This window comes from Pristis pectinata, chromosome 17, assembly GCF_009764475.1.
Source record: "Pristis pectinata isolate sPriPec2 chromosome 17, sPriPec2.1.pri, whole genome shotgun sequence".
Lineage (NCBI taxonomy): Eukaryota > Metazoa > Chordata > Chondrichthyes > Rhinopristiformes > Pristidae > Pristis > Pristis pectinata.
In genome coordinates this window covers 10,710,196-10,735,770 of record NC_067421.1, presented here as the reverse complement: position 1 = coordinate 10,735,770, position 25,575 = coordinate 10,710,196, and the positions used below count along the sequence as shown (strand labels likewise).

Below are 25,575 nucleotides of genomic sequence, written 5' to 3'. Positions count from 1 at the left end.
GGGTCTGCATCTGGAATATTGTGCATAGTTTTGGTGTCCTTGCCTAGGAAGGGATGTACTTGCCGTGGAGGGAGTGCAGCAGTGATTCATGGAGTGATTCTGGAGTGTCTCCTTTGCCGTGTGAGAGGTTAAATGAACTAGGCCTGTGTGCTCTGGAGTTTGAATGGGTGAGATGAGATCTCACTGAAGCTTGCAAAATACTTGCAAGCTCCACAGGCTGAATGTGGGATGGATGCTTTCCCTCACTGAGGAGCCTGGAGCTACGGGTCACGTTATCAGAATGAGGAGTAAGCTGTTTGGGACTGGGATGGAGTGCCGTTTCTCCACAGACAATGGTGAGTCTGAGGAGGGCTGTGAGGGCTCAGTTATCATTTTAATTCGTGGCAGAGGTTGATATATTTCTGGATAATGCAGGAATCAAAGGACATGGGGATGGTGTGGGAGGGGGAAACTGAGGTGGAGGATTGGCAATAATCGATGAATGGTGGTGCAGATTCAGTCCTGATGCAGGGCCCCAACCCAAAAGGTCAACCATTTCTCTACCTCCAGATTCCAGTATCTGCAGTCTCCTGTGCTTCTCACAGAATCCCTGATTTTTGCCTCTAGTTCTTACGTTCCGATCCAATTACTCAGAGCCTGTGCAGTGAACAAGAATCCTTTATGTACATAGAGTGTGCCCGAAAATGACAATTTCTATTCACATGCTGCCTTTAACGCAGCAAAATATTCCAATGCACTTTCAACACCTCCACATAAAACCAGACATTGTCAAAGCAGCACCTCGCAAAATAGCATCCAATGAAAATGCATATCCTCCACTGCACACAGCAAGCACTGGGAGTGAACATTCTTCTTTATTCAAAGGCTACCAACTGGGATCATCTGTCCTCCACTGAACACAGGGCATCCACTGGTAGTGTGTACACCCTCCACTCTACACAGGAGATGTACTCTACATTTGCAACCAACAAGGTATTTCTGAGTGTACAAACGTGTAAACGAAAACAACAGCTCCCACAAACTGCATTGTAAAAATTCCAGATAATCCTGTTTGCTATGTGGAGCCAAAAACAAACATTACCCAGGACACCTGGTGATGACATCCCATCAAAACATATCCTCTTATACCTGCCTGGTTTAACACCCCACCTAAAAGGCAGCATCACTCACGCCAAACAGTGCTGAATTCAGCCTGGAGTTTTGTGCTGAAACCTCTGGGGAGGGGTTGATCCTACTGCCTTCTGACTCAGAGCTAAAAATATGACCCACTGAGCTTTGGCAGAATTTGTTTGCATTTCTTTATCACTTCATTTATATGACAAAGAAGCAAATGAATTTGGAAAAGGTCAGAAGCAGCTCAAGGATCAGTCAGTAGGGATGGTTCCAGTTTGGCCGAGGGTAGGGGTTGCAGTGAGAGCAACGTTTCTAATACCCAGGGGCAGGTGGACCCCGATGAACCAACTGCACACATTACAACAACTGCTTCCTTTATATAGTGCCCGAAAAGCCAGATATTGCTCCCGGGTGATTCACAAGAGTATTATCAGCAAAAATGTCCATATTTTATAATTCCTTATGACACAGAGGAGGCCATCTGGCCCATTGAGTCCCTACCAGCTCACAGAACAATATTACCTCCCCACCAATTTCTCCTGTAACCTATTCTCCCCACATTCTCATCAATTCCTCCCAGATTCTATCACTCACCACAGTCTGGGCAATTTACAGCAACTAATTAACCTACTAAATTGCACTTCGTTGGGATGTGGGAGGTAACTGAAGCAGCTGGGGGTAGTCATGCAGTCACAGAGAGAGCATGCAAACTCCACACAGACAACACCAGAGATCACTGGGGCTGTGAATCAGCAGTCTACTAGCTGCACCATTGTGCTGCTCCTTACCGCAAGCCACAGCTGACCACAAGTCTGGCCAAACATTGACGTTTTAAGGAGATGGAAAGGGGGGGGGGGGTGGTGGAGGGTGAGAGAGAGGGAGGCGGGGAGGGTGAGAGGGAGAGAGAGAGGGAGAGAGGGAGAGGGAGGTCTAGGGGGGAAATTCTAGAATTGGGGTATTTCTTTATCCTGTTGCTTGTGTTCAAAATTAGTTAATTTTTAACGATCAGGGAAAACTATTTCTACTAGCGTAGGTTCAGTAACTAGAGGACATATGCTGACAAGAGTTTTATTTTTGCTTAGGGAAAGGATTAATGAATTAGATTCAGCAAGAACTTTTGAAGCAGAATGCAAGACTTACTCGAAATGGAGGGAACAAATTGCAGAACTTTGGAGAAACAGCAGAGGAGACGTTCTGTGAACTGTAGTTTAGGGCAGCCGGTGACCCAGCTGGTGTCGAGCTGCTACCTCACAGCTCCAGCGACCACGGTTCGATCCTGACCTCAAGTGCCGGCTGTGTGCAGTGTGCACTTTCTCCCTGTGTCTGCATGGATTTCCTCCCCGATGTGCCAGTGTCCTCCCGCATCCCATAAAGATATGCGGGTCATTAGATTAATTGCCTGCTGGAAATTGCCCCAAGTGTGATGATGAGTGGTAGAATCTAGGGAGAGTTAATGGGAATTGGGGGGGAGTTAAAATGGGATCAGTATAGATAGGTGCTTAATGGTCAGGGGGATGAGGGGCCTGTTGCTGTGCTCTATGACTCCATCACTGAGCTCAGTGGTCGCATTCCTGTCTTGGAGTCAGAAGACAGTGGGTTCAAGTCCCCCTCCAGACACTTGAGTGCAAAAATCCAGTGCTGCACCATCAGCGATGCTGTCTTTCCAATGAGCTACTAAAACCAAGGCCCTGCCTGCCCCGACAGAGAAGATCACCATTGTCAAAATGCTCTCGACTTGATCTACGACTCTAGTCAGCTGATGACATGCAGGGGAAGAGATGAAGCTACTCAAGAGGCCAGCGTTCTTAGGGCTGGTGGGGTTGAAGAGAGGTAGATTTTGGAGGGATTTAAAGAGGATGAGCATTTTTAAAATGGGATTTAAAAGCAAAGTTAACCTTGTGCTTTCAGTGTTCTACTTTCTCTGCACGGTTAAGGAGATGAACAAAGCAGACACACAGGGTAGCACGGTGGTGCCTTACAGTGCCAGAGAGCCGGGTTCCATCCTGACCTCGGGTGCTGTTGTGAGGAGTCCCAAAGCTGTGAGGTTTGGTAAATTAATTAGCCACAGTAAGTGACCCATAATGTGCAGGTAAATGGTAGAATCCGAGGCGAGTTGATGAGAATGTGGGGAGAATAATAATTGGAAGTAAAGTAGGATTGGTGTAAAACCTCCCTAACCGTGCGGGTGAGTGGGAACTCTGAAGGGGAGGCCTTGATGGAAATGTGCGGGAGAATAAAGTGATATTGGTTGTAGGGACGGTGTAAGTGGGTGCCTAATGGTCAGCGGGGACTCGAGGGCCCTGTTTCCGTGCAATAAGACTCTTAAGACCATCTCGGAGTGGTGCCGAACTGTCAGCCGCCCCGCCCTGTATGATTAGGGCTGCAGGAGCAGTCAATGGCCCGCCGTGTGGTGGAGCATCCAGCTGCGACGAATTTGTCTTGTTTCTGGCACAATTTCAACCGCTCACATGCAGTGTGGCTGTCAATCAAAGCCACCAGGCCACGCTGGCCATTCGGTTGCCTAGAGAGGTTGGGGGTTTCCCAGCCAGGGGTGAAATCGACGGCGTGCATCCCGGTTCTGAAGCCCTCCATTCGGCCGTTCCACAGCACCGTGCTGCCAAATGCAAACCGACGTGCAGTAGTGCACTCAGTGTTTGCACAGACTGAAGCCTGCCAGCTGCGGGACTTCCAAAGGGACCGCTCACTCAATCATCTCCGAATCCGGTGGGAAATCTTCAGCGTCAAACTGCGACGTTTACAGCAGCCGGCGCTGCTGCAATGAACACACAGGGCGCCGCGCTGTGTTTACCAGAGCATTCAGCAAGGCACAGAACAAACAAAGCGGGGAGGTGGCAAAATGGCTTGAGACCATCAGCTCCCGCTACCCCTCCCCCTACACCCACACGCCCTTTTACCTTCTGCCACCGTCGCTTTTGTCATTGAATTCCTCCCTGTCTTTGCAGCTTTCTCCTTTTTTTTTGCTTCTACTTCAAATCTACACCCTCTAAATTTCTATAATCGTGAAAGGTAACCGATCTGGAACTCTTTCCCGCTGAGTAATTTCAGGAATTTTTGTTATGTTTTCAGCATCCATGAATATTTTGCTTTCTTTACAGATTATGTCTGCACCAGTTCTCATCCCCAAGCAAGTCTCTGATTCCTTCTCCCTGCACAGCAGGCAAGGCCCAAAGTGGTGCCGACTATACCCAGCAAGCTTGAAAATATTCAAAAGGTTTCAAAGTGTTGTCGAAGCTGGGTAAAACACTAGCTTTCTAATTACTCATGAGCCTTGATTAACCCTGACCAATATGAACATGGGCTATTACCTCCAGTGTAGAACAATAGCACCCAGACCATCCCATTTCCAATTGCCTGAATGATGTTCTCTCTTTTGGTGATGGTTCCCTTCAGTGACCTAGGGCTATGATCCTGATCACTAAATAGACATTAACTGAGAATGGGCGGCACAATGGTGCAGCGTGTAGAGCTGCTGCCTCACAGTTGCATCGACACAGGTTCAATCCCTACCTCTGCCTGCGTGGAGTTTCCACGTTCTCTCTGTGACCACGTGGGCTCTCCCCACATCCAAAGATGTGCAAGTAGGTTAACTGTCCCCTAATGTATGGATGGAAGAATCTGCGATGTTGATGGAAATGTGGGGAGAATGAAGTGGGATTTGTGTAGGGTTAATGGGTGCTTGATGGCCAGTCCTGACATGATGTGTTGAAGGGCCTGTTCCTTTGTATGATAATGCCGCTGAGAATGGGATAAAACTTCACCACATGTCACCTCCCAATACAGTGATAGACTCACCATATAGACCCACATTCACGAGAGAAATGAGCACCGGAATGAAGCAACAAAACTCAGCTACTATCTGGGAGCCTGAATACCGGCAAGGGGGTACAGAAGATTAGGAGGGAAAATGTAATGCTGCAATGCTCAGAGAGATCTCTGTAATGTTCTGTTGTGGACTGGTTGCCAAATCTCAATAAGCAGTGAACCTACTGATGAAGTTGGTGTTGCTTAGCAACCTAGCTGAACCAGAGGCTCCAGTCTCAGCATTTGCAGGCTTGTGATTGCATTCAGGGACGCCCACCCTGATCCATCAGATGCACTGCAGGTGCTATCCCAATGCACAGTACATTTCCACTGACCTCACATCAATGCTTCCATAGAGCAGGACCTCAAGAGCTATTCCTACCTCTGCTCTGCCGTTCTCCTTTGCAATCAGATCTGCAAATTATCATCGGTCTATCTTCAGTAACTGGGCCAGATTATGGAAGTCGTTCTGAGGTTCTAATAACTCACCTATTACTCCACCATCCTCATTTATAATATTTTGTGCTCTTTCACCAAATCTTGGCACTTGTTTTTCTAATCTGCACAAAATGTTCAAGTCATCTGGACTCCTCACCACACCCCTGCTGGTGAAGAGTCCAGATGAGCTTCTAACAGAAGAAGAAATCAGCAGAAGGGAAAGGAGTTTTGTCTCCCGCAGAATATTTACAGTAAGATTCTGATAATGTGGTTCCAATCGTTTGGAAATCTTGATGGTTTAGCAGCTGGCTCACTCCTTTGTCCGGGATGTGAGTGGAGGTTTGAGAGCGTGAGTGGGATGGGTGGCCAGATCCGGTTGGGGGGGGGGGGGGGTGGGGGGGGGAGGAGGATGGGGGGTGGTGTGCAGCTGGATGTACATCCCAAGCCCGGGATTAGGGCCTGGAACACCAGGGGTAAGGAATCTTGGTCAGTTTTTGGCTGGAATTGGGGTCTGGAGTGCTATATTTCCCACTTCCTTTAACCGGACTAGATTCACTGGAAAATATATTATACTGTCCAATATGTTAAAAAGTGAAATAAGAGGATATTTGGGTATTAATAGGAATAGCATCTAAAAGCCCGGAAAATCTGCTGATCCAGCATTACCAAAGTTTTGAGGTTGCTGGATTATTGGAGTTTTCTTGAACTCACTTGCTCCACATTTAAGTACCTCAGGAACCGCATGGAAAATCATAAAACATTTTCACACAATAGTAGGAACTTGGTAATCTTTCCCCAAAAGAATGGCTGTGCTGAGTCACGGAGCATTCAAGGTTGATTTCAACAGAGTTTTGTTAAAACAGAGTACTAAATTATATAGAACAAATGATTTGTTAGATCAGTTGAGTGGTCAGTTGGTCTTCTGTTCCTAATGTTTGCTTATTTCAATTTGACTGCATATACTGTGATAAACCAGTTGCCCATGCATTAGACTGGCAGATTCTGGGGGGTATTGATGGGGTGGTGTGGAGAATGTTCATGTAAGTTTCACAATATGACATATTCAGAAGTACATCATTTTTGAAAATAAGCATAATTCACCCAGTTTATCCAGCAAGTAACACATCATATGGATTTGAAGCAACAAGCAAAATGCTGGAGGAACTCAGCGGGTCAGGCAGCATCTATGGAGGGAAATGGACAGTAGATGTTTCAGGTCGAGATCCTTCATCAGGTCCTGATGAAGGGCCTTGATGCAAAACGTTGACTGTTCATTTCCCTCCACAGATGCTGCCTGAGTCGCCGAGTTCCTCCAGCATTCTGATTGTTGCTCCAGATTTCCAGTATCTGCAGTCTTTTGTATCTCCATACCAATTTGAAGGATTGCAGATTTTGTCTTGGTTTATGCTGATCTCAGCTGGGTCAGCAGGAAGGGTGATAACACTCACATTCCTCATTTAAAAAATAAAAACAGCCAATACTCCCACTGGAAATATCAGGTCAACTTGTGACAATGCTGCTTCAGGATACAGTTGGTTGGCTGAGAAGACTACTACAGTTGAATTGCCCTGGATTTACTGTCCAGAAGTTTAATGATTGTCCTCAGGGTTTACCATTTTCTTCTTTTATCATTTTGTAAACTGGATCTGAAACTGGCTTAATAATTGCAGTCCTGAGCTTTTAATTGCAACTGAATGGAAAAGAACGCTCTTCATAGGTTTAGTGAGACAAATGCAGAAACTGAGCTAAACTGCTATAAGTTTGGAATTAGTTTCCACAGTATTGTGAGATACTTTCCACTGTTCTTGACGGGATAGATTAATGGAAAATTAATGGGTGGGCTCTTCATTTTGGCCAAGGATGTAATTTGATATTGAAAATCCTTTTCTCTTCAGTAATAAATTCTAAACAGGCATCAAATGTACTATTTTTGAAGCAGCCTGTTAATATCAAGGAATGCTGGCATTTAACTGTTTTCTTCTGTCTCAGATCTTCTCAAGTTTTAAACAACATCCCTTTAGAATGGTCCGAAATGACTCACTTTCTATTTCCCTCTTCTAATAAGTAATCTTCTCTGACATTAAAAACAGTAAATTGAATTCAGTCCCAATCCCTTTCAACCAAACACAAATTAATCTCTCTTCATTTTAGCAGCATCTCATATCTGATTACATTCTTGGAGAGAAAAATATCACAAATCAAAGTGGGTATCCTGGAGGAAATGGGTGGCCACATATTAATATCATATGACTAAACAACAATAACACCAAGGAATGCAGTTCTCCGATACTGACTGGCAGCAAAACAGGCTCAGCCGTTTAAGTTATTACTACATCAAAAGTCGAGTTTTATTGTCATGAATACAGTAGTGTGGCTAAGACTACTCTTATGACAATAGGTCAAAAGAGCTGCAATTTATACTAATCAGAGTTGAGCTGAGCACCAGCTTAACTAGTCATGGAGTCATACAGCAAGGATAAAGGCCCTTCAGCCCACCTAATCTGTGCTGACCATCAAGCATCCATTTACATTAATCCCATTCCATTCTCCCTTCACTCCCATTGTCTCCCTGGATTCCATCATTCACCGACACACTAGGGGCAATTTACAGCAGTCAATTAACCTGCCAACCTGCACGTCTTTGGCATGTGGAAGGAAACCGAAGTACCCAGAGGAAATCCCCGTGGTCACAGGACGTACATGCAGCCTCCACACAGACAGCAGCAGAGGTCGGGCGTGAACCCAAGTCCTGGGAGCTCTGAGGCAGACTCTCCACTAGCTGTGCCACTGTGACGCCAGTGTTGCAGTACACCAGCAGTGGATGACAAGTGAATAATTAGTATTAATAATGACAGGTAGCTTGTCAGAAATGATACAGGCATATGCTAATCTCAAGTGCTTAGCAATGATAAACACCATGAGAGACAATGCCCACCATACCGGTCGATGCTTATGTAGACATAGCCCAGGGTGGCACAGTGAAGCAGCTAATCGAGCTGCTGCCTTGTAGCATCAGCCAGTCCTGATGTCTGCTGCTGTCGAGGTGGAGTTTATACATTCTCCCTCTGACCAGGTACTTCAGTTTCATCCTACATCCCAAAGATGTGCAAAGGTTGGTAGGTTAATTGGCCACTGTAAATATCCAATAGTGTGTCAGTGAATGGCAGAATCAGCAGGAGTTGATGGCAATGTGGGGAGAACAAACTTCAGGGAAAAGTTAGAGGTGGATGGGATTGCTTTCAGACCTGATGGGCCAAATGGCCTCTGTTATCATGTGGATATGGGCACACTTTGCATCAAACATGGAACATTTTCTTCCAGCAGACTGATCCATTTTCCTTCAGTAATGGACTCTCTTTGGCACACTTGATTTCACCAGTTAAATCTCAGGAGATGAAGAAAATGGAATTGCTTCAATGCCCCAAGACGAATCAACCAACACTGCTGGATATCAATCGAACATAACAAGATTCATTACTCAGCCAAGTAACACCAGTCCCAAGGCATCGCTCAGGAGCGTTCTCAAACAAAAAAAAATGCACCAATCGAGTTTTTCAATAGTTTTTCAACAATTGACCAAGGACTTAGTTGAGGAGGTAGGTTTGACTGAGGAAAGACACAATGTGGCAGAGAGGTTTCAGGAGACAAGGTGCAAGGGATAGATTAAATTCAGTTCAAGACGCCAGAAATGGAGGATTTCAGCTATCTTGGAGGGGATTATAGATGGTGGGAGACAAAAACTTGAAGGGATTTGGAACAAGTGAAATTTTAAAATTGAGGCACTGCTTAACCAGTAGCCAGTGTAGGTCAGGAAGAAAAGATATTGGGTGAACAGGACTCGGTGCGAGGTAGAAAGTTTGTAGCATTAGTTTAATATCAAGTTTATGGAGAACAGAAAAGAGGGTTGGCAGGGAGTGCACTGGAATCACCAAGCCTAAATTAATGGAAGTAAGGATGAAAGCTTCTGCAGCTGATGAGCTGAAGCAAGAGAGGATCTGGAAGAAGTTGCAGGTGGATAAGGGGGTCTCAGAGATGGGGAGGTACAAGGCCTGAAACTCAAATGTGGCATCAGGATTCCAAGAATTCCAGTCCTATTTCAGCCAGTTGTGAGAGAGGGGGATGAAGTCAGTGGTTCCGGTGTTGGAGATTTGGTCTTCAGGATGCTTAGTTGGAGGAAATTTCTGCTCATCCAGTACCGGATGTTGAACAAGGCCCAACAAGTTAGAGACAGTGGAAGGGTCGAGAGCAATCCTGATGAGGCAAGGTTTGGTGCTAACTCCATGCGTGTGGGAATGCCACCATGTTTGTGGATGAAATTGCTAAGAGACAGCATTTGGGTGGGAAGTAGGAAGGGAGAATAGATCTTTGGGAAGACCAGAGGTAACGGTGCAGGTGTGGGCATTACTGGTGATTCTCCGACAATGAAAAACCCAGGCATTTCATATTCCATGAATTTCTGTCCTGTTGCTCCATCAGTACCCAACATGGGCTAACTCTGAAACAGTGCTAACCATAGTATTGCTACTCCTGCTTTGGTGTTTAACAGCACCTCACCATGGGCTGACACTCACCAATTTTTATCGATGCACCATAGAAAGCATCCTATCCAGATGCATCACAGCTTGGTATGGCAACTGCTCTGCCTGTGACTGCAAGAAATTGCAGAGAGTTGTCAACACAGCCCAGCACATCACGGAAACCAGTCTCCCCTCCATAGACTCTGTCTATGGTTCTCACTGCCTCAGTAAAGCAGCCAGCATAATCAAAGACCCCAGCCACTCTGGACATTCTCTCTTCTCCCCTCTCCAATCAGGCAGAAGATACAAAAGCCTGAAAGCACATACCACCAGGCTCAAGGACAGCTTCTATCCCACTGTTATAGGACTATTGAACGGTTCCCTTGTTCGATAAGATGGACTCTTGACCTCACAGTCTACCTTGTTATGATCTTGCACCTTATGTTCTGCCTGCACTGCATTTTCTCTGTAGCTGTGACACTTTATTCTGCATTCTGTATTGTTTTACCTTGTACTACCTCAATGCACTGTGGAATGAATTGATCTGTATGAACGGTATACAAGACAGGTTTTCCACTGTACCTGGGTACAAGTGACAATAATAAACCAATTCCAATTCCTACTATGTGTACCAGCTCATACCTTCAGTGTCCTGCATAGGCTGCTTCTTTGCCAATGCTGGCCTGCACCTTGGCATTGAACCACTCAGACATTAGTGTGGGCTGTGTCTGCATTGGCCTTGATTAGATTGGCACCATAAAATTTCAATAAGAGATTTATTATCTTTGTTTAAACTAATCTTTGATCCTTTTATTTAGGAATTATTTATTCAGCTTTCTTCTCCAGACGATGCTCGATAATAATTGCTTTTTGGTGAACTCCCCAGCACACCGTGGAGATGCCAAGGAGAGCATTTAGTCTAACCTTTAATTTATATGGGCAATTTCTAACCTCCATTTACACAATTACAAATTAAATATCTCCAACACAGGACGACGGTAATATTCCGTGGAGCTGCATCACTTTCTCTCTTGATATCCCTTCTACAATGAGAAGATACAATTTATCATCATTTGTCTTTCATTTCTCTTAATAATCAACCATGTGCCTTTAAAGTCACCAAAATTACACAGAAATTTCAAGTGTCATAGAACATGAAAACTGGCCCAACACCTGCACTGAGTCCATCCTGACCATCAAGCACCCACTTACACTAATCCCACTTTATGCTCCCCACATTCATATCAACTCCCTCCAGCTTCTACCACTCACCTACACACTCGGGGCAGTTTACAGTGGTCAATTAACCTACCAACCCACACACCTTTGGGATATGGGAGGAAACTGGAGCACCTGAAGGGAACCCTCACAGTCACAGGAAGAATGTGCAAACTCCATACACACAGAGGACTGAACCCGGGTATTGGGAGCTGTGAGGCACTGTGCCACCATGCTGTAATTTTCAAAATGTTGAGGCGTCCTTGAATCAAAAAAGATAATAAAAAATAGACAACCTCTTGTACCTGTTCTGCTATTCAGTAAGATCATGGCTTATCTTTTACTTCAGCATCACTTTCCTGCACTAACCCCATAACCCTTGATTCCATTAATATCCAAACACCTAAAACATCCCTGTCTTCAGCTCCATCTCACTAAGTTTTGCTGTTGTCAATAGATTCACAATAAAACATCATTGGAGGGAATGGTTAAGAATGATATTGAAAGAAATTCTGCTTTCCATCTTTCATTCAGGCATTCATCCTTTGTATGCCGGCCTCTTATCCACCTATTAAGTCAAAGTTCAATCCCAGTATATTTTGTCTGCTAGATCAATAAATGGCCCCTGTGTCTAGAAGGTGTTGAATGATTTAAACTTGAATTCACTGTTTTGACTTAGTATTTTTTTTAGTTAACATGGTATTTTTCTTTCTCTTAAAACAGTTTTCAAGTCAGTTATCCTCTCCAGAAATGGTGATGTTCCTTTAAGGAGCTTCACATGGTCCATTCTTGTCAGATTGGATTTAACCCCAGGTGACACTGGCCAACATCAAGCAGATCCTATCCATTGTAAATGGTACTTTGCTCACAGTTTGTTACTGGACAATCTTTCAAATACCCCAATGTGATGTCAATCAAGTTGTTGAAGCATTCAATAATAGGTGAGCACCCTTTGTCATTTTTGCTATGATTTCCAGTTTCTATTTGTCTTTTTATATTTGTTCTATCCATTTGATTTGTTTTAAAAATCCAAACTGGGTGGGTTACCCTCACTTAAACTTTAACATTCTCAGCTTTTTAATAGAAAATATTTGATAAGGCCTATTAGGATTAGTATTGTAGGTCCCACTTAACCATGCCTCTTGTTCGTGACATTTATTTGGTGACCCTTGAATCATAGAATGTGGTGTCTTCCTGTCCTTTCATATCTAACAATCTATGGTCTTGACATCCCCTGATTATGCCCCTGTAGTTTTATTTGAGGCTTATTTTGTTATTTCAAACCACTGAAATTTTAATGGTGTTGCCTCTTTTAGGGGAAGCACTTCATATGTTCTGTTACTTTCCCAGATCTCACAGTTCTTCCAACCTGATTTAAAATGGAATATATTCTCTTGGTTCACTCTGTGGCTTAAAACTTATCAAGTTATTAATCTGTCCATGAGACTCATCCTCTGCTTCCTCACCTTTATTCCTACTCAACTGGAATCCATCTAACTTCCCTTCATGGCATCCTTGTTAACTAATAGCATTGACAGTTCTCTTGTCTGAAGCATTGTTCAGCTTCTCCATCAAATCTGCTATCATCATTCTTTGCTCAAAAAAAACCATCTCCTCTCCAAAATCCTGAATGTGCTACAGCCTCCAAAATTCATTCAGTCTTTCCAGGAACTCCCTTTTTTAATATCTCCATTCAGGCTTTCACTCCAACAGTGAAACTTATCACAGTCACTAATGACCTCCTAAGTGACTGTGGCTCAAATTAAACTGTCTTTTAGATCTTCTTGACCTGCCTGCTGTCTTTAACATGGCTGAACACATTCCTCCTCCAGTGCTTGTCCATGCCAGCCAATGGGCTGTGAATCTAATTGGTTCCATTCTTATCCATGCAATCCAGAGGAAGTGGTTGAGACAGGTACATCTACTAGGTACATGGATAGGAAAGGTTTAGAGGGATATGGGCAACTGTGTGAAATTAATCTAGACTATTCACAATTTTGGTGTCATACTCGACCCTGAGCTGAACCTCAATCCACACAGCCGCTCCATCACTAACACTGCTTACTTACACCTCCACGGTATCGAGCGGTTTTGACCTGCCTCAGCTCGTCTGCTGCTGAAACCCTTATTCATATCTTCATTACTCCACAACTTGACTATTCCAACACAGCCCTGCCTGGCCTCTGTAGTGTTAGAGACTCTGCTCCCCACATCTTGATTCATAAGCTGTCAGGTTGGGTTCACTGGTCTGTATAAGCCTCTGTTAAAGCAATATCTTGATTTTAAAATTCCTTGTTTCAATCACTCTACAGACATCCCTTCTTATTTTTACCGTCTCTATCCCTACAACCCTCCAATTGATCTGCACTCTTCAAATTCTGGCCTCTAGATTATCCACAAGTTCAACGTTTTCACTGTTAGAAGTTGTGTCTTCAGCTCCCAATCCCATAAACTCTGGGCCTTCCTTCCTAAATCACTGCGTTCTTTTATCTTCCCTTCTATAAGACCCATCCCTTAAAATCCACCTCTTTGGCCAGAGCCACTGGTCATTTACTTAATTATTTGCTTTTGAAGCTCAGTACATGCTCCTGTAAAATTCATTGGGACTTTGTATTATGTTAAAGATGCTTTATAAATCTTCCACCTATCACCTGCCAGCTTCTTATATTATTCCCACCTGCTCCCCTCCCCCACCTACCTATCTTCCCCCTCTCACCCGGATTCACCTATCACCCACCAGCTTGTGCTCCTCCCCCTCCCCCCACCCCCACCCTTTCATTCTGGCTTCTGCCCTCTTTCTTTCCAGTTCTGATGAAGGGTCTCGGTCCAAAAATTGGACTGTTCATTTCCCTCCATAGGTGCTGCCTGACCTGCTGAGTTCCTCCAGCATCTTTTGTGCATTGCTCCAGATTTCCAGCATCTGCAGTCTCTCTTGTGTCTTTATAAATCCATTGCAGTTTTTATTGCCAGCATCCTGAAATCTGACCTACCACAAAACTGGGAGCTTGTAGTGTGTTCCAACAGCTTGCAAATAATTAGAGCTTCAGTGCATGCTAGGATGAACTTGGAGCACCAATAGGCAGTGGAAAATTTTGAGCAATTGTGAGAAATTTTGGGCCCCATATCTGAGGAAAGATGTGTTGGCCCTGGGGAGGATCCAGAGAAGGTTCACAAGAATGATCCCAGGCAGGAAAAGCTTAACCTATGAGGAGTATTTGATGTCTCTGGGTCTGCATGCAACGGTGTTCAGAAGGCTGAGGGGAGATCTCATTGAAACCTGTCGGATACTGAAAGGCTTGGATAAATTGAACGTGGAGAGGATGTTTCCATTAGTGGGAGAGTCTAGGATCTGAGGGCACAGCCTCAGAATAAAGGGACATCCCTTTAAAACTGAGATGAGGAGGGATTTCTTCAGCCAGAGGGTGGTGAATCTCTGGAATTTGTTGCCACAGTGGAGGCCAAGTCATTGGGTGTATTTAAGGCAGAGATTGATAGGTTCTTGATTGGTAAGGGGGGTTAAGGGTTACAGGCAGAAAACGGGAGAATGGGGTTGTAAAAAATCAGCCATGATTGAATGGCAGAGCAGACTCCATGGGTCGAATGGCCTAATTCTGCTTCTGTATCTTATGGTCTTATGGTCCACAGCTCAGTGGATGTCAATTTGACATTGCATCAAACCTTTTGTTTTATTCTTTTCTGGTTTACCAATTTTATTTCAATTATTTCAATTTGCTTTGTTGAAATCAGTTTGGGTGAATTTGCTCAATGGCACTTAGCTTATCCTAATCTTACCAGGCCAATAAACCACATATTCCAACTGCTTCTCTTTGTTATGGTAGATTTACATGGAACTCGCAGCAGCAACACGGGTTATTCAGCCCTACTGATCTGTTCTTATGTTCATGCCCTGACTAATTTAAAGCATTAGCTTGCTCCTGGGTGACTTCCGAGTCACAGCCCTTATGGCTTGGATATTCCATGGGGCTTCATGCTGATTCCCTGCTATATCTTTGACAGGAAATAACAAAATCCCCAAGGAGATAACAGAAAGGAATAATCCTGGGATTAGGGTGTTTTAGTGGCTCCCCTTGCTTGGTATGGAAGGAAAGAATATTGCATCCTCACTATAACAAAACAAAAAAGGCTGGAAACACTCAGCAGGTCAGGCAGCAATATCTGTGGAAAGAGAATCAAAGGATCCGACACTTCAGGCCTGACACCCTCCGTTGAACAGGACGCTGCCTAACCTGCTGGGTGTTTCCAAAATTTGTTTTGGATCTTCAGCATCTGCAGTTCATTGATTTTCATTTACTGCATGCTGACTGTGATTTACGGGTACAACACCATTTGCGTTGCTCCATTTCCCATTAACTGTTTGAACTCAATTTTTTATTGGCTGTGCTGTGAGGTGTGATCATTACAGCAAAGAGGAACAGTCCAGCATTTGGGCAATGTCAAGGCGCAATGGGCCAGAAGAATTATATTCTACCACAATCTGTAACATCATGGCTTGGCCCACCCTTCATTCTACTGTCAATAAGAAGGCAGGCAAACGCACTCAGAGTAAAAGAATATTCCAGGTACAGCATCAGGTGTATCTAAAAGTGAGACTTCAACACTGGTGAAAATATGTACAGCATGCTAACCAGCCAAAGTTGCAGGCAATGGACAGGGCTGGATGTCTCCAGAATCAATTAACCAGATCAAAGCCCTGCAGTCCTGCCACACCCACTCATGATAAGTTATGTACGGATCCATCCTCAGCAATGGCAGGGCCCGGTAAGTGGGGCTTAAATCATTTCAAACAACTTCAGCCTGTAGTGAATGATCTATCCCAGACTCTATTTAAGGTTCACACCACTGAAAAATTGTTGTACTCAGCTGATTCAAATTCACTCAAAGAACAGCTGGGAGCACTGGATAGATCAAAGCCTTTGCAAGCCAATGAGATCTTGGCTGCTGATATGCTCCAAGGCGAGATGTATCTCTAGCCAAGCTATTCCAGTACAGTTACAACACTGGCATCTACCCAATCATATGAAACTTTGCCCAGGCATGTTTTGCCCACAAAATCCAGTCGGATTAATTATCATCCATCAATCTACTGCTGATCACTGGCAAGGTGACAAAAGGTGTCATCAATGGTGCAATCAATTTTGCCTGGGCCTCATTATAGCCTTGGTCTAAATGTGAACTCAAGGGCAGCATTTAACTGAGTATGGCAACGGGGAACGTTAGTAAAATTGTGGCAAATGGGGATCGAGGGAAAAACCCTCTTGTGTTAAACCTAGTGCAAAGACAGATGGTTGCAGTAGTTTGAGATTGAACTCTCAGACCGGGACTCCACTGCACTCTGGATAACACTATCAGTCCAATATCTTCAGTTGCCTCATCAGTGGCATCATCCCGATGACCTTTCAAAGTACAGCTTCATTCAAAACTACCAGTTTATGAAGGTGACTATGGAGCAAATGCAGAACAACATCCATTCTTGAGCTAATAAGTGGTTCGCACCACACAATGTCAGTCAATAACAATCTCTGGCAAGAGCGGGTCCAACGATCATATGCTGACATTTACTAATACTGAGCTCTGCACCAAAAGCGTCTTGGAGATAACCATTGACCAAAAGCTTAACTGGGACAGCCACTGAAATACTATGGCCGCAAGAACAGTTCAGAAACTGGGTATTGCGAGTGTCTCGCCTCCTGACCCTCCAATGCTACCATCAGCAATGCACCAACCATGCTCGATGATGAAAACCTTGCATGGATGAATAATCATGAAATTCAACATCCAGAACATGCACCTGATCTAACATCCTAAATATTCCCTTCCTCCATCACCTGTACACCAGGGCTACAATACATACAATCTCCAAACTGCTGTGCATCAATTTCCAAACCTTCTTTGACAGCACCTAGCAATTCTGCAACCTCCACTAACTTTGGCAGCAAGTGCAAAGGTACGAAACCGCTTGCAAGTTCTCCTCTAAGTCTTGCATCATGCTGACTTGGAAATGTTTCACCATTGTATTAATCACCTCTCGATCAATACCCTGGAACTTCTATGTAACATAATTTTGGTAGTGCCTTCACCACAGTGGCTGCAGTGGCTCAAGAAGGTGCACGCTACTAATTATATAAGGGCAAAGAAATTAAGGGATGGGTATTAAATGCGGAGTCTCCTCTTGATGTCAACATACTATGAATGCATACCTGTGCAACAGTCCATTTGGCTCCTACATTGCCTCCCTATGTTTAATACTTGTCCGAGTACCTGGAGTTTGCCTCTCTAGAATCTATAGATGCTGCCTCCATTGTTTCTTTCCCACTAGTCCATGTTGCCAGTTATATGCTCAAAAAAAAACTATTTGATTTGCCAAACAAGCACACTGAACATGTCTTGTGACTGGTGGAAAGGCTTTGGTGAATCAAGAGCTAAGCCATTTATTACAGAAGACTCAGCCTTTGACCAAGGCTGTTCCATTTAAGATCTGTTGACTGATGACTCCTTTGGAAATCGATCTCAAGAACCCACCATTGACAATCCCATAGAATAGCAAAGAAAGGAAATCCAGTTCTCTTTTGTTGGAGATGGTCCTTGCCTGAAATATACGTGTTATGAATGTTATTTGCCACCTTATCAGAAGTTTGGGAGATTTTATGAAAAGAAAATCACATTTGATGAATGAAAATAAGATTTTTTGAGGACATAATTTGAGCGAAGATAAAGGGGAAGTAGTGAATGTAGTATATCCGGATTTCCAAAAAGTATTTGTAATATAAAACAAGGGCCTATGGAGTTAGGGATGACATGTTGGCATGGATAATGGCTTGGTCAGAGGACAGAAAATATGGAGGAGAAATTAATGAGCCTTTTTGTCATTAGAAGATGGGGAGTTGCCACCGGTATCAGGGAAAGAAGATGGCAGATAGCACAAAGGGGGAAAATGTGAAGTTATTCATTCAGATCGGAAGAACGGAAAATTTGGATTCTTTTATAAATGTTATTGTCTTCTTGTCATTCGACTCTGTCCTTATTAAGGGAAATCCATTGTGTCATCCCCAAATTATGTTTTTAATCCAAAGTCTAAATTTTTAAAATAAATTGTGAATAACTGTGGTTTCTGTAACAATGATTTTGGGAACCCACCTTTCGTCAATTTGAAAAGCGACTCTTTATCCCTACCCTCCTCTTTCTGTTTTGAAGATAACTAACTATTCATTTTACTCTGTCTTCAGTCTCCACATGCTCTGGTGCTCTTATTGTGTGCTTTTTATTTCCAAAGGCTTTTTGGAAATTCAGATATATTACATCTATTGCATTATTTGTATTATCCATTCAAAGATTAAAGCTATTGAGATCCATGTTCAATATTTATTATTATAGTTTTGGTTTCTAGATTTTTTTGGTAGTATTCCATTGTTTTTAATAATGAGTCAGATTATCCATAAAACGTACAGTTCTCAGAAGGCCTTCAGGGTGGGGAGATCTTTTACTAATCCAACCTATTTGTGATTCCAGGTTCACAAGAAACTGGGTCTGAAATGGCAATTATACTACTCAGGGATAATTTAGCATAGGCATAAATGTTAGCCTGGTCAGCAACATCCATATCCTACAATTAAATAAATAAAACATTAACCCGGCTGGCCTGTGGTTCAACAGTTAATTCTATCTCCTTTCTTGAAAACAGACATCATGCTTGCCCATTGACACCATTTCCTAACAATCTTTTAAATACACATTACATTGTTTTGTCTCCTTCCTATATTCTTTTAAAATGCACATTATCAATCCTTCTGGAGCAGAATTTTAAATATGGCTCTATCATTTCTGATCTTAACATCCAATGTCTTATTCGCATGATTTTTCCTTTTAGTTTAATATTGACACAAAATTATAAAGCCAGTGTCACACAGCACAGAAACTGGCTCTTTGGCCCAGCAAGTCCATGCCAACCATCAAGAACCCAGTATAGTAATCCCATTTACCAGCAATTGGTCCATAGCCTGTTGTGCTGTGACAATTCAAGCGCTTATCTAGACCCTTTTAAATGTTGAGAGAGTACCTGCCTCCGCCACCTACTCAGGCAGTGCCTCGATGTAAAAGTTCTTCCTCAAATCCCCTCTAAACCTCTTACTCCTTACCCGAAACCCATGCCCTTTAATTTTAGACACAAATACCATTTACTATGACTTGCTAGTAAGAAGAAGGCATGAACAATCCCGTCCTTGGTCATTCAGTGCACTACACAAGGCCATTCAGTCCACCACACTAGGCTATATAATTGACCCAAACATCCTCTCAACCTGCCTTCTCCAATTACAATGAAAAGGACACAGGACACGCAGCACAAACCTTCCCATTCAGTAATGAGGTTTGCTTATCAGGCATTCCATGGTTAAATAAATAGGAAAAAGTGTCGTTCAGAGATCACGACTCCAACCCCACCCCCGCCCCCTCCCCTCCTCCCACCTCTACAACCACCATAAATCCCATGTAAAACGTGGGTGAACCATAAACACCTTTCTGTGTCTTGGTGCAAAGCTGGGTTACAAAATATAAATAATTAAATGATAAACTCAAACGTGTTGGAGACTGGAATAACAAGATATATTGTGCCCGTGGGCTAACATTGGGGGCGGAGTAAGAGAGAGTGAACACGACACAACCCCAGAAGAACAAATACTCCCTGGTGCTTGGACGAGTGATTTCAAGCCAAATCCCTTTATGCACTAACCCTTTATGCCTGTTATAGTAAACCACATTCGCACACCATCCTCCCTCTCACTGGGGAATACAAGATAATTCAGAACGATCTGCCTCAAACTGCAGCCAAATTATGAGATCTCACAGCCAGACGTTGACCCAACGGAATAGCAGAGGTGGCATTGCCGTGAGACGGTTCCCACTAGATTCCTGCATACTGAACTCATCCCGGCTCCATTCCCCAGCCCTCACTCTTGACCGCAATCTGCTGCTGCCGGTTCCAAGCAGATTGGCCTCATTTGCTTTGCAAATCTCTGCACAAAGATTTTATAAATGGGCTTGGGGAAAAAAAAAATGACAAGGGGAGTGAACGTGGTCCACAGTGCACAGCGGTGCAGGGTGTTGGTGGGGAGAGACCCTGAGCAGGGATCCTGAGATCGGTGTGAAAATTTAAATTCCCTGACGGGGACGCAAATAACAATGTGAACATTGCCCATCAGGTCTGACCCACTAGACGCGGTGAGAGGACGCACAGTAAACGCGCCGGAGCTCGAAGCTGGCTCAATGACATTAAAGAAAGAGAATAGGACAGTGTGCGACTCACCTCCTTCTCCTCTGGATGCCGCAGGAGCAGCGAGCGCATCGGGGGAAGAGGCGCCAGTCGTTGAAATACGGCAGGTTCAGTATCCCAGCGACGCCCATCGGCAGCGGGCAGAGAAAGGAGAGGCAGTGAATGGAAAGGTTCATTCAGCAACAGAAGAGACCTCCAGCAAGTGCTAATTGGGTTATTTTTGCGGGAATAAATGGAACTTACCCGATTTCAGCATTCGGCTTTTAAATCTGACGTTGCTGACCATTGTGGCAGATTTAAATCCCTCGGACACCGGGGAACACGGAGCCTGATTCACCGAGAGAGCCAGGATTACTGACACAGTGAAAACTGGTACCCAGCGCAAGCAGGGAGCCAATCGCATGCAGTAGGGGGACGCACGGAACCAATCACGTACAGGAATCAGACAGCGAGCCAATCCACTGTATGCAGGGAACCAATCAGGCGCATGACATATCCCCGTTCAGCCAATCGTAGGCGTGAATCCCTACCTGCGAGCCAATCAAGGGGATTGCAAGTGGCTGGGTGCACAATCAATCAGGTGCAGAGGACGTCTCAGGGTAGTCCAATCAGAGAGACAGAGCAGGCATTAACGAGCCAATCAGCTGAATGTACTGCCAGGGGATTAAAAACGGATAAACAACGAGGAAAAACAAACAGATCAAGAGATAGCGCGTATAGAGAGGTAATTAGCACAACAGTCAACGCTTTGGAAATGTAAGGATTTATGACAAGAAAGTGTGAGGTAAACAATGAAGAAACACGCAATGGCTCGGAATGAAGCGGGAGACGGTGCGGATCGGGCGCCGGTTTCACACTTCGCCCGATTTTCCTTCCCACTGATTTCGGCGTCAATTAGCAATGGCGCGGGCAGCTCTGGGGAGCGGGAGGAAGAGACAACAAAGCATTAATGTTTACTTTTCAGACTGCGATATATTCAGATAGTTTACATTCTTAGAACAAAAATGAGGAAGTTCCCGACTGAGCCCAGAAATGTCTGTAACCAGACACTGAAAACAGAGGTAATCTGTTATTGGTCACTTGTGAGGAAAACATCGCACACACTGTTATACACCCGGCTGCCAATCAGATAGAGGAAACTGGAGACATTTGCTCAATGCCCAGACCTATTTCAAACTGGTTTCTACTTCTGTGTAGGTTTAAGTCTGAATATTGGTCACTTGAAATCAGCCTAGATTTTTATTCTACTCTTTTCAAAATGTGACCTCTGTGAATTTGAGTTGTATTTCATGAGTAATTATCAACCCTGAAGTGGTCTTTCCCTTAAGATTAGTTAATGGCTTCCTTATTTAATGTTCTTAATCTTTGTTTTTCTTTTCCCCTAGTTAAAACAAACCATTTCTATACCCAGATTATTCACTTTTTTCCCCAGTGGTGTCAAGTTCAGCTTTCATCACGACATTTGGGTCAGCGATTTTAAAACCCAGAATCATTGCATGAGGAAGTGTATAATTTGACGAGGAATGAGCATGTGGAATCTGCGACCATGTGGAGAGGTGAAAGCAAATAGCATGGATGCATTTGGAGAGAAACTAGATAAAACACAAGGCAGAGAACATAGAGGGAAGGTTGATAGAGTGATACAAGTCAACATGGGAAGAATCTGGGCATCGAACAATGTGGGTCTAAACAGGTGGCCTATGTGCAGTAGGTAGTGTTATGAGTCAGGTTGCTATTTGGTGAATGTCCCTTTAAGGCACCTGGACAGTAGAGTAGTAGTGTGTGTGTGTGGTGTCATCAAAACAGCAAGATTATAACAACGTGCTGATGGTTTTGCTCAGTGAGTCGAGGAGAGAGAGAGAGACTGACTGCTGGTCTCTGTATTGATGGATGAAGAACAATAGCTGTGTCTGTCACTACAATCCATGTATGGATTTTCGGAGCTATCAAGTGGACTCTACTTTGTCGTTAACCTGTACTGGGAAGCAGGTATTTCTGTGTGCGGCCACGTATCGAATGCCTTCGGGGTGGCAGATACTTCAGAACAAAGCAGTGGAGATCATCGGAGATTGAGGTGTCATCTGGGTTCCACCGTGGAACGTGGATTTCGTAAATTCTCTCTACATTCTCTCTACATATTCCCTTCAGTCAACGGTGGTTTTGCCAAAGCCTTTGCTCACGTTTCACCTTATGACTTGCTGAACTGAACTTTGAGAACTATTCCTAGACTTGGAGTTTGGGAATTTGCCACACACACACTTCGAGTATTAGTTTTGGGGATTATGTTTGATATCTAACATCTTTACTTTTCTTATTATCACAAGTAGTTATTAATAAAATAGTTTCTAACACTTATACATGACTCGGTGTGTTTCTATTGTTGCTGGTACGTAACAGTAGCAAGCAATCTACTTCCTTAACTATGCCCATCTCTCCTTTCAATTTTAACTATAACTGAATAAATAACTCCACATGTGGTCTTGGTGATACGAAAAGGAAAGAGTTGGATACTTTAGTACCTTTCAATTCTCTCTTGGGCATACCAATGCACTTGGCAGCCAATGAAAATTTTTGGAAATGTAGTCAGTGTTTTAAATTGGCATCTTGTGCACAACAAGCTCCCACGACTAGTAGTATGAGCAATTTGGATGACATTGAGTGAGGGCTAATACACCTGGGAGAAAACCCCTGCTCTTCTTCAAAATATTGTCATGGGATCCTTGCCCACTTGAAGGAGCAGATACTAATCACTGTTTTTCATTCCAAAATACATTATCAATCATCTCTCCCCACCCAGCTGCTGTGTCTGTCTGGTGCTTTCTGAATGCTAGCCTTCTCTGCACAATAACATGTGTTCTACACAATTAGAAGTTCTATTTCTCATTAGCTTCACTGAGGTCACTTTCTGCATTGCAGCCAGCAGATTTTCTGAACTCAATTTTAGAATACGCCACTGCTTGTAGATCTTTAATTCAAAACAGTCCCATTGTTAGCTTTCATTTACGTAGAATTACATGATATGTACGGGTATATATAGTACAGAAACAGGCCACTCGGCCCAAAGATTCATGTTGATATTTATGTTCCACTCATGTCTCTCCCTGACATTCCTCATTTATCAGTAAACCTCTCCATTCCCTCTCCCTCATATGTTTACCTAGCCTCTACATCTAAAATATTTTCCTACATTCCCCCAGCTCTAGGTAAAGAAATTGCCTGTTTGATTTCTTGCTGACAAGCATCTATTGATAAAATCTAACTTCAATTATGCACAGAGTGTCTACGGCCTACTGTATCAAATCATTTCATAACTTCAAAATTTATCCCTTTGGCTGAGACCTAAACAGATTATCTGGTTGTTATTTTGTTTTTGTGGGGGCATGCTATGAACAAATTCGAAGCCCCACATTACAACATCAACAACCCATCAAATATGCTTCATTGACTGCAAGCTCTGTAATGGCTTGAGGCCAAGAAAGATGTTATAGAATTGCAATCTTTCTTTTAACACTTTCCATCAGGTACCCAACCTGTTCACACCTTTCTGATAGGTGTAGCTTTGTGCTTTTGATATCGTCTTTGCAAGACTTTTTGCACCTTTTCCAGTGCCCCATCTCTTTAGTACGGCATCAGAAATTATACAGCATTTTCCAATTATTATCTAACAAATGTTCAACACAGTAATGTCAGTTTGGTTTTGATTTTTATTAGAATTTTTTCCTGAATTCTATTTAATTCCGTTTTAGATGTTTCCCGTTGCTATTGGTTTGTCACATTGTTGTCCTTTTCTTCTTCCTTCTATTTTTCGTTTCTTAATATCAGTGTTGTTCCTCTGTTTCTCTGGTCTTTGTCATATTTATGTTATTCTCAATTATTGTTTCAACCCTTACTGTGTTATGGTCATTATTGCTTCGATGCTCCCTTGCCTTTCTTATGTTACGCAGCGTAGTTCATTTGCCAGTGCTCCGCCCAGCGACAAAATCTTCCCCGCTGGGCTCTTTACACACTGTCTTCAGTCCAACTTTATATATGATCTATTCCTAATTTACTTTACAGGCTACTGCCTCTGGTGTTGGCAATGGGTATGTTATGATGCTGGGAACATCTCAGCTGATAACCCAAGATTTACCTGTCCCCAGTGTAAAAATAGTTGCACGGAATCCTGTGATTTCATGAGAATGCTACATCTATCGAATTCCACTCCCAATCTCTTCAGGATCTCCCAAGTTTGCCATTTGTAATTGGAATCATGTGCTAATTCCTTATCAGAATAACTCTTCATTAACTCAGTTCAACAGGCCTGCAGCCTGGATTCTCTCACTCCATTTGTAGAGGGGTTATTCTGACTGTTATCAATGGTTCAAAAGAAGATAGAAAACTGTTTCTCAGTGGCTGATGTCCATATAATGAATGGCAGTCACCTCAATCCTTTTCACATCAGTCATTGTCAGCAGCTGCTTTCCTCCCAACACCGAGGGATAGAATACCAGAGAATGTGGTTAGACAGTGAATGGGGGTGACTTTCAGGTTATGATTCTGCTTGTACCCGTTAGAGTAGAATTAACATGTTTACTGTGCCATTGATTAGAAATCACACATGGTGACAAAAATAGGCCCTTCAGATCCTTGAACCTCCCTTACCATTTATTGATATCACAACTGAATTGTGTCCTAACTCAATCCACTCCCTTGTCGCCCTACCCCTTTATAGCCTGAGCTGACAAACCGCTGACAGATTTAAAATTGAGTTGGCAACGACTGTATTTTTGTCAGAGACTTCCCCCCTTCAATAACCCATTGTGTGAAGAAGTGTTTCATAATGTTTCTGCTGAAAGGTTTGACTCTGGTTTTAAGGTTCTGTTTGTTCCAGATTCCCCCTTCAGTGGAAAAGCATCTCGATCTACTCTATCAGTTCCTTCCAAAATCTAAACGCCTCAGTGAAGTATTGGAGTGCAGGGAATGCAAGACTACTTCATATATACTTTCCTTTTAATCTAATCCACCTAGCTCTGGTGACATTCTGGTAAATCTGCATTGTATTTCTTCCAGGTTCAGTATCAACTTTTACCGATGCACCATAGAAAGCATCCTGTCTGGATGTATCACGGCTTGGTACGGCAACTGCTCTGCCCAGGACTGCAAGAAACTGCAGAGAGTTGTGGACACAGCCCAGTGCATCAT

At 43.4% G+C, this 25,575-nt stretch overlaps 1 protein-coding gene across 2 annotated transcripts in view; it reads right to left on the bottom strand.

Moving 5' to 3' along the window:
- Positions 1-20,481, bottom strand: part of septin5a (septin 5a) — a 79,960-nt gene extending 59,479 nt beyond the window's left edge. For both annotated transcript variants that reach the window (XM_052031988.1, XM_052031990.1), the window contains exon 1: positions 20,428-20,481. In XM_052031988.1, coding sequence (XP_051887948.1) covers positions 20,428-20,466 — 39 coding nt within the window. In that variant the 5' untranslated portion in view covers positions 20,467-20,481. The remainder of the gene's footprint in view (positions 1-20,427) is intronic.
- Positions 20,482-25,575: the final 5,094 nt, after the last annotated feature.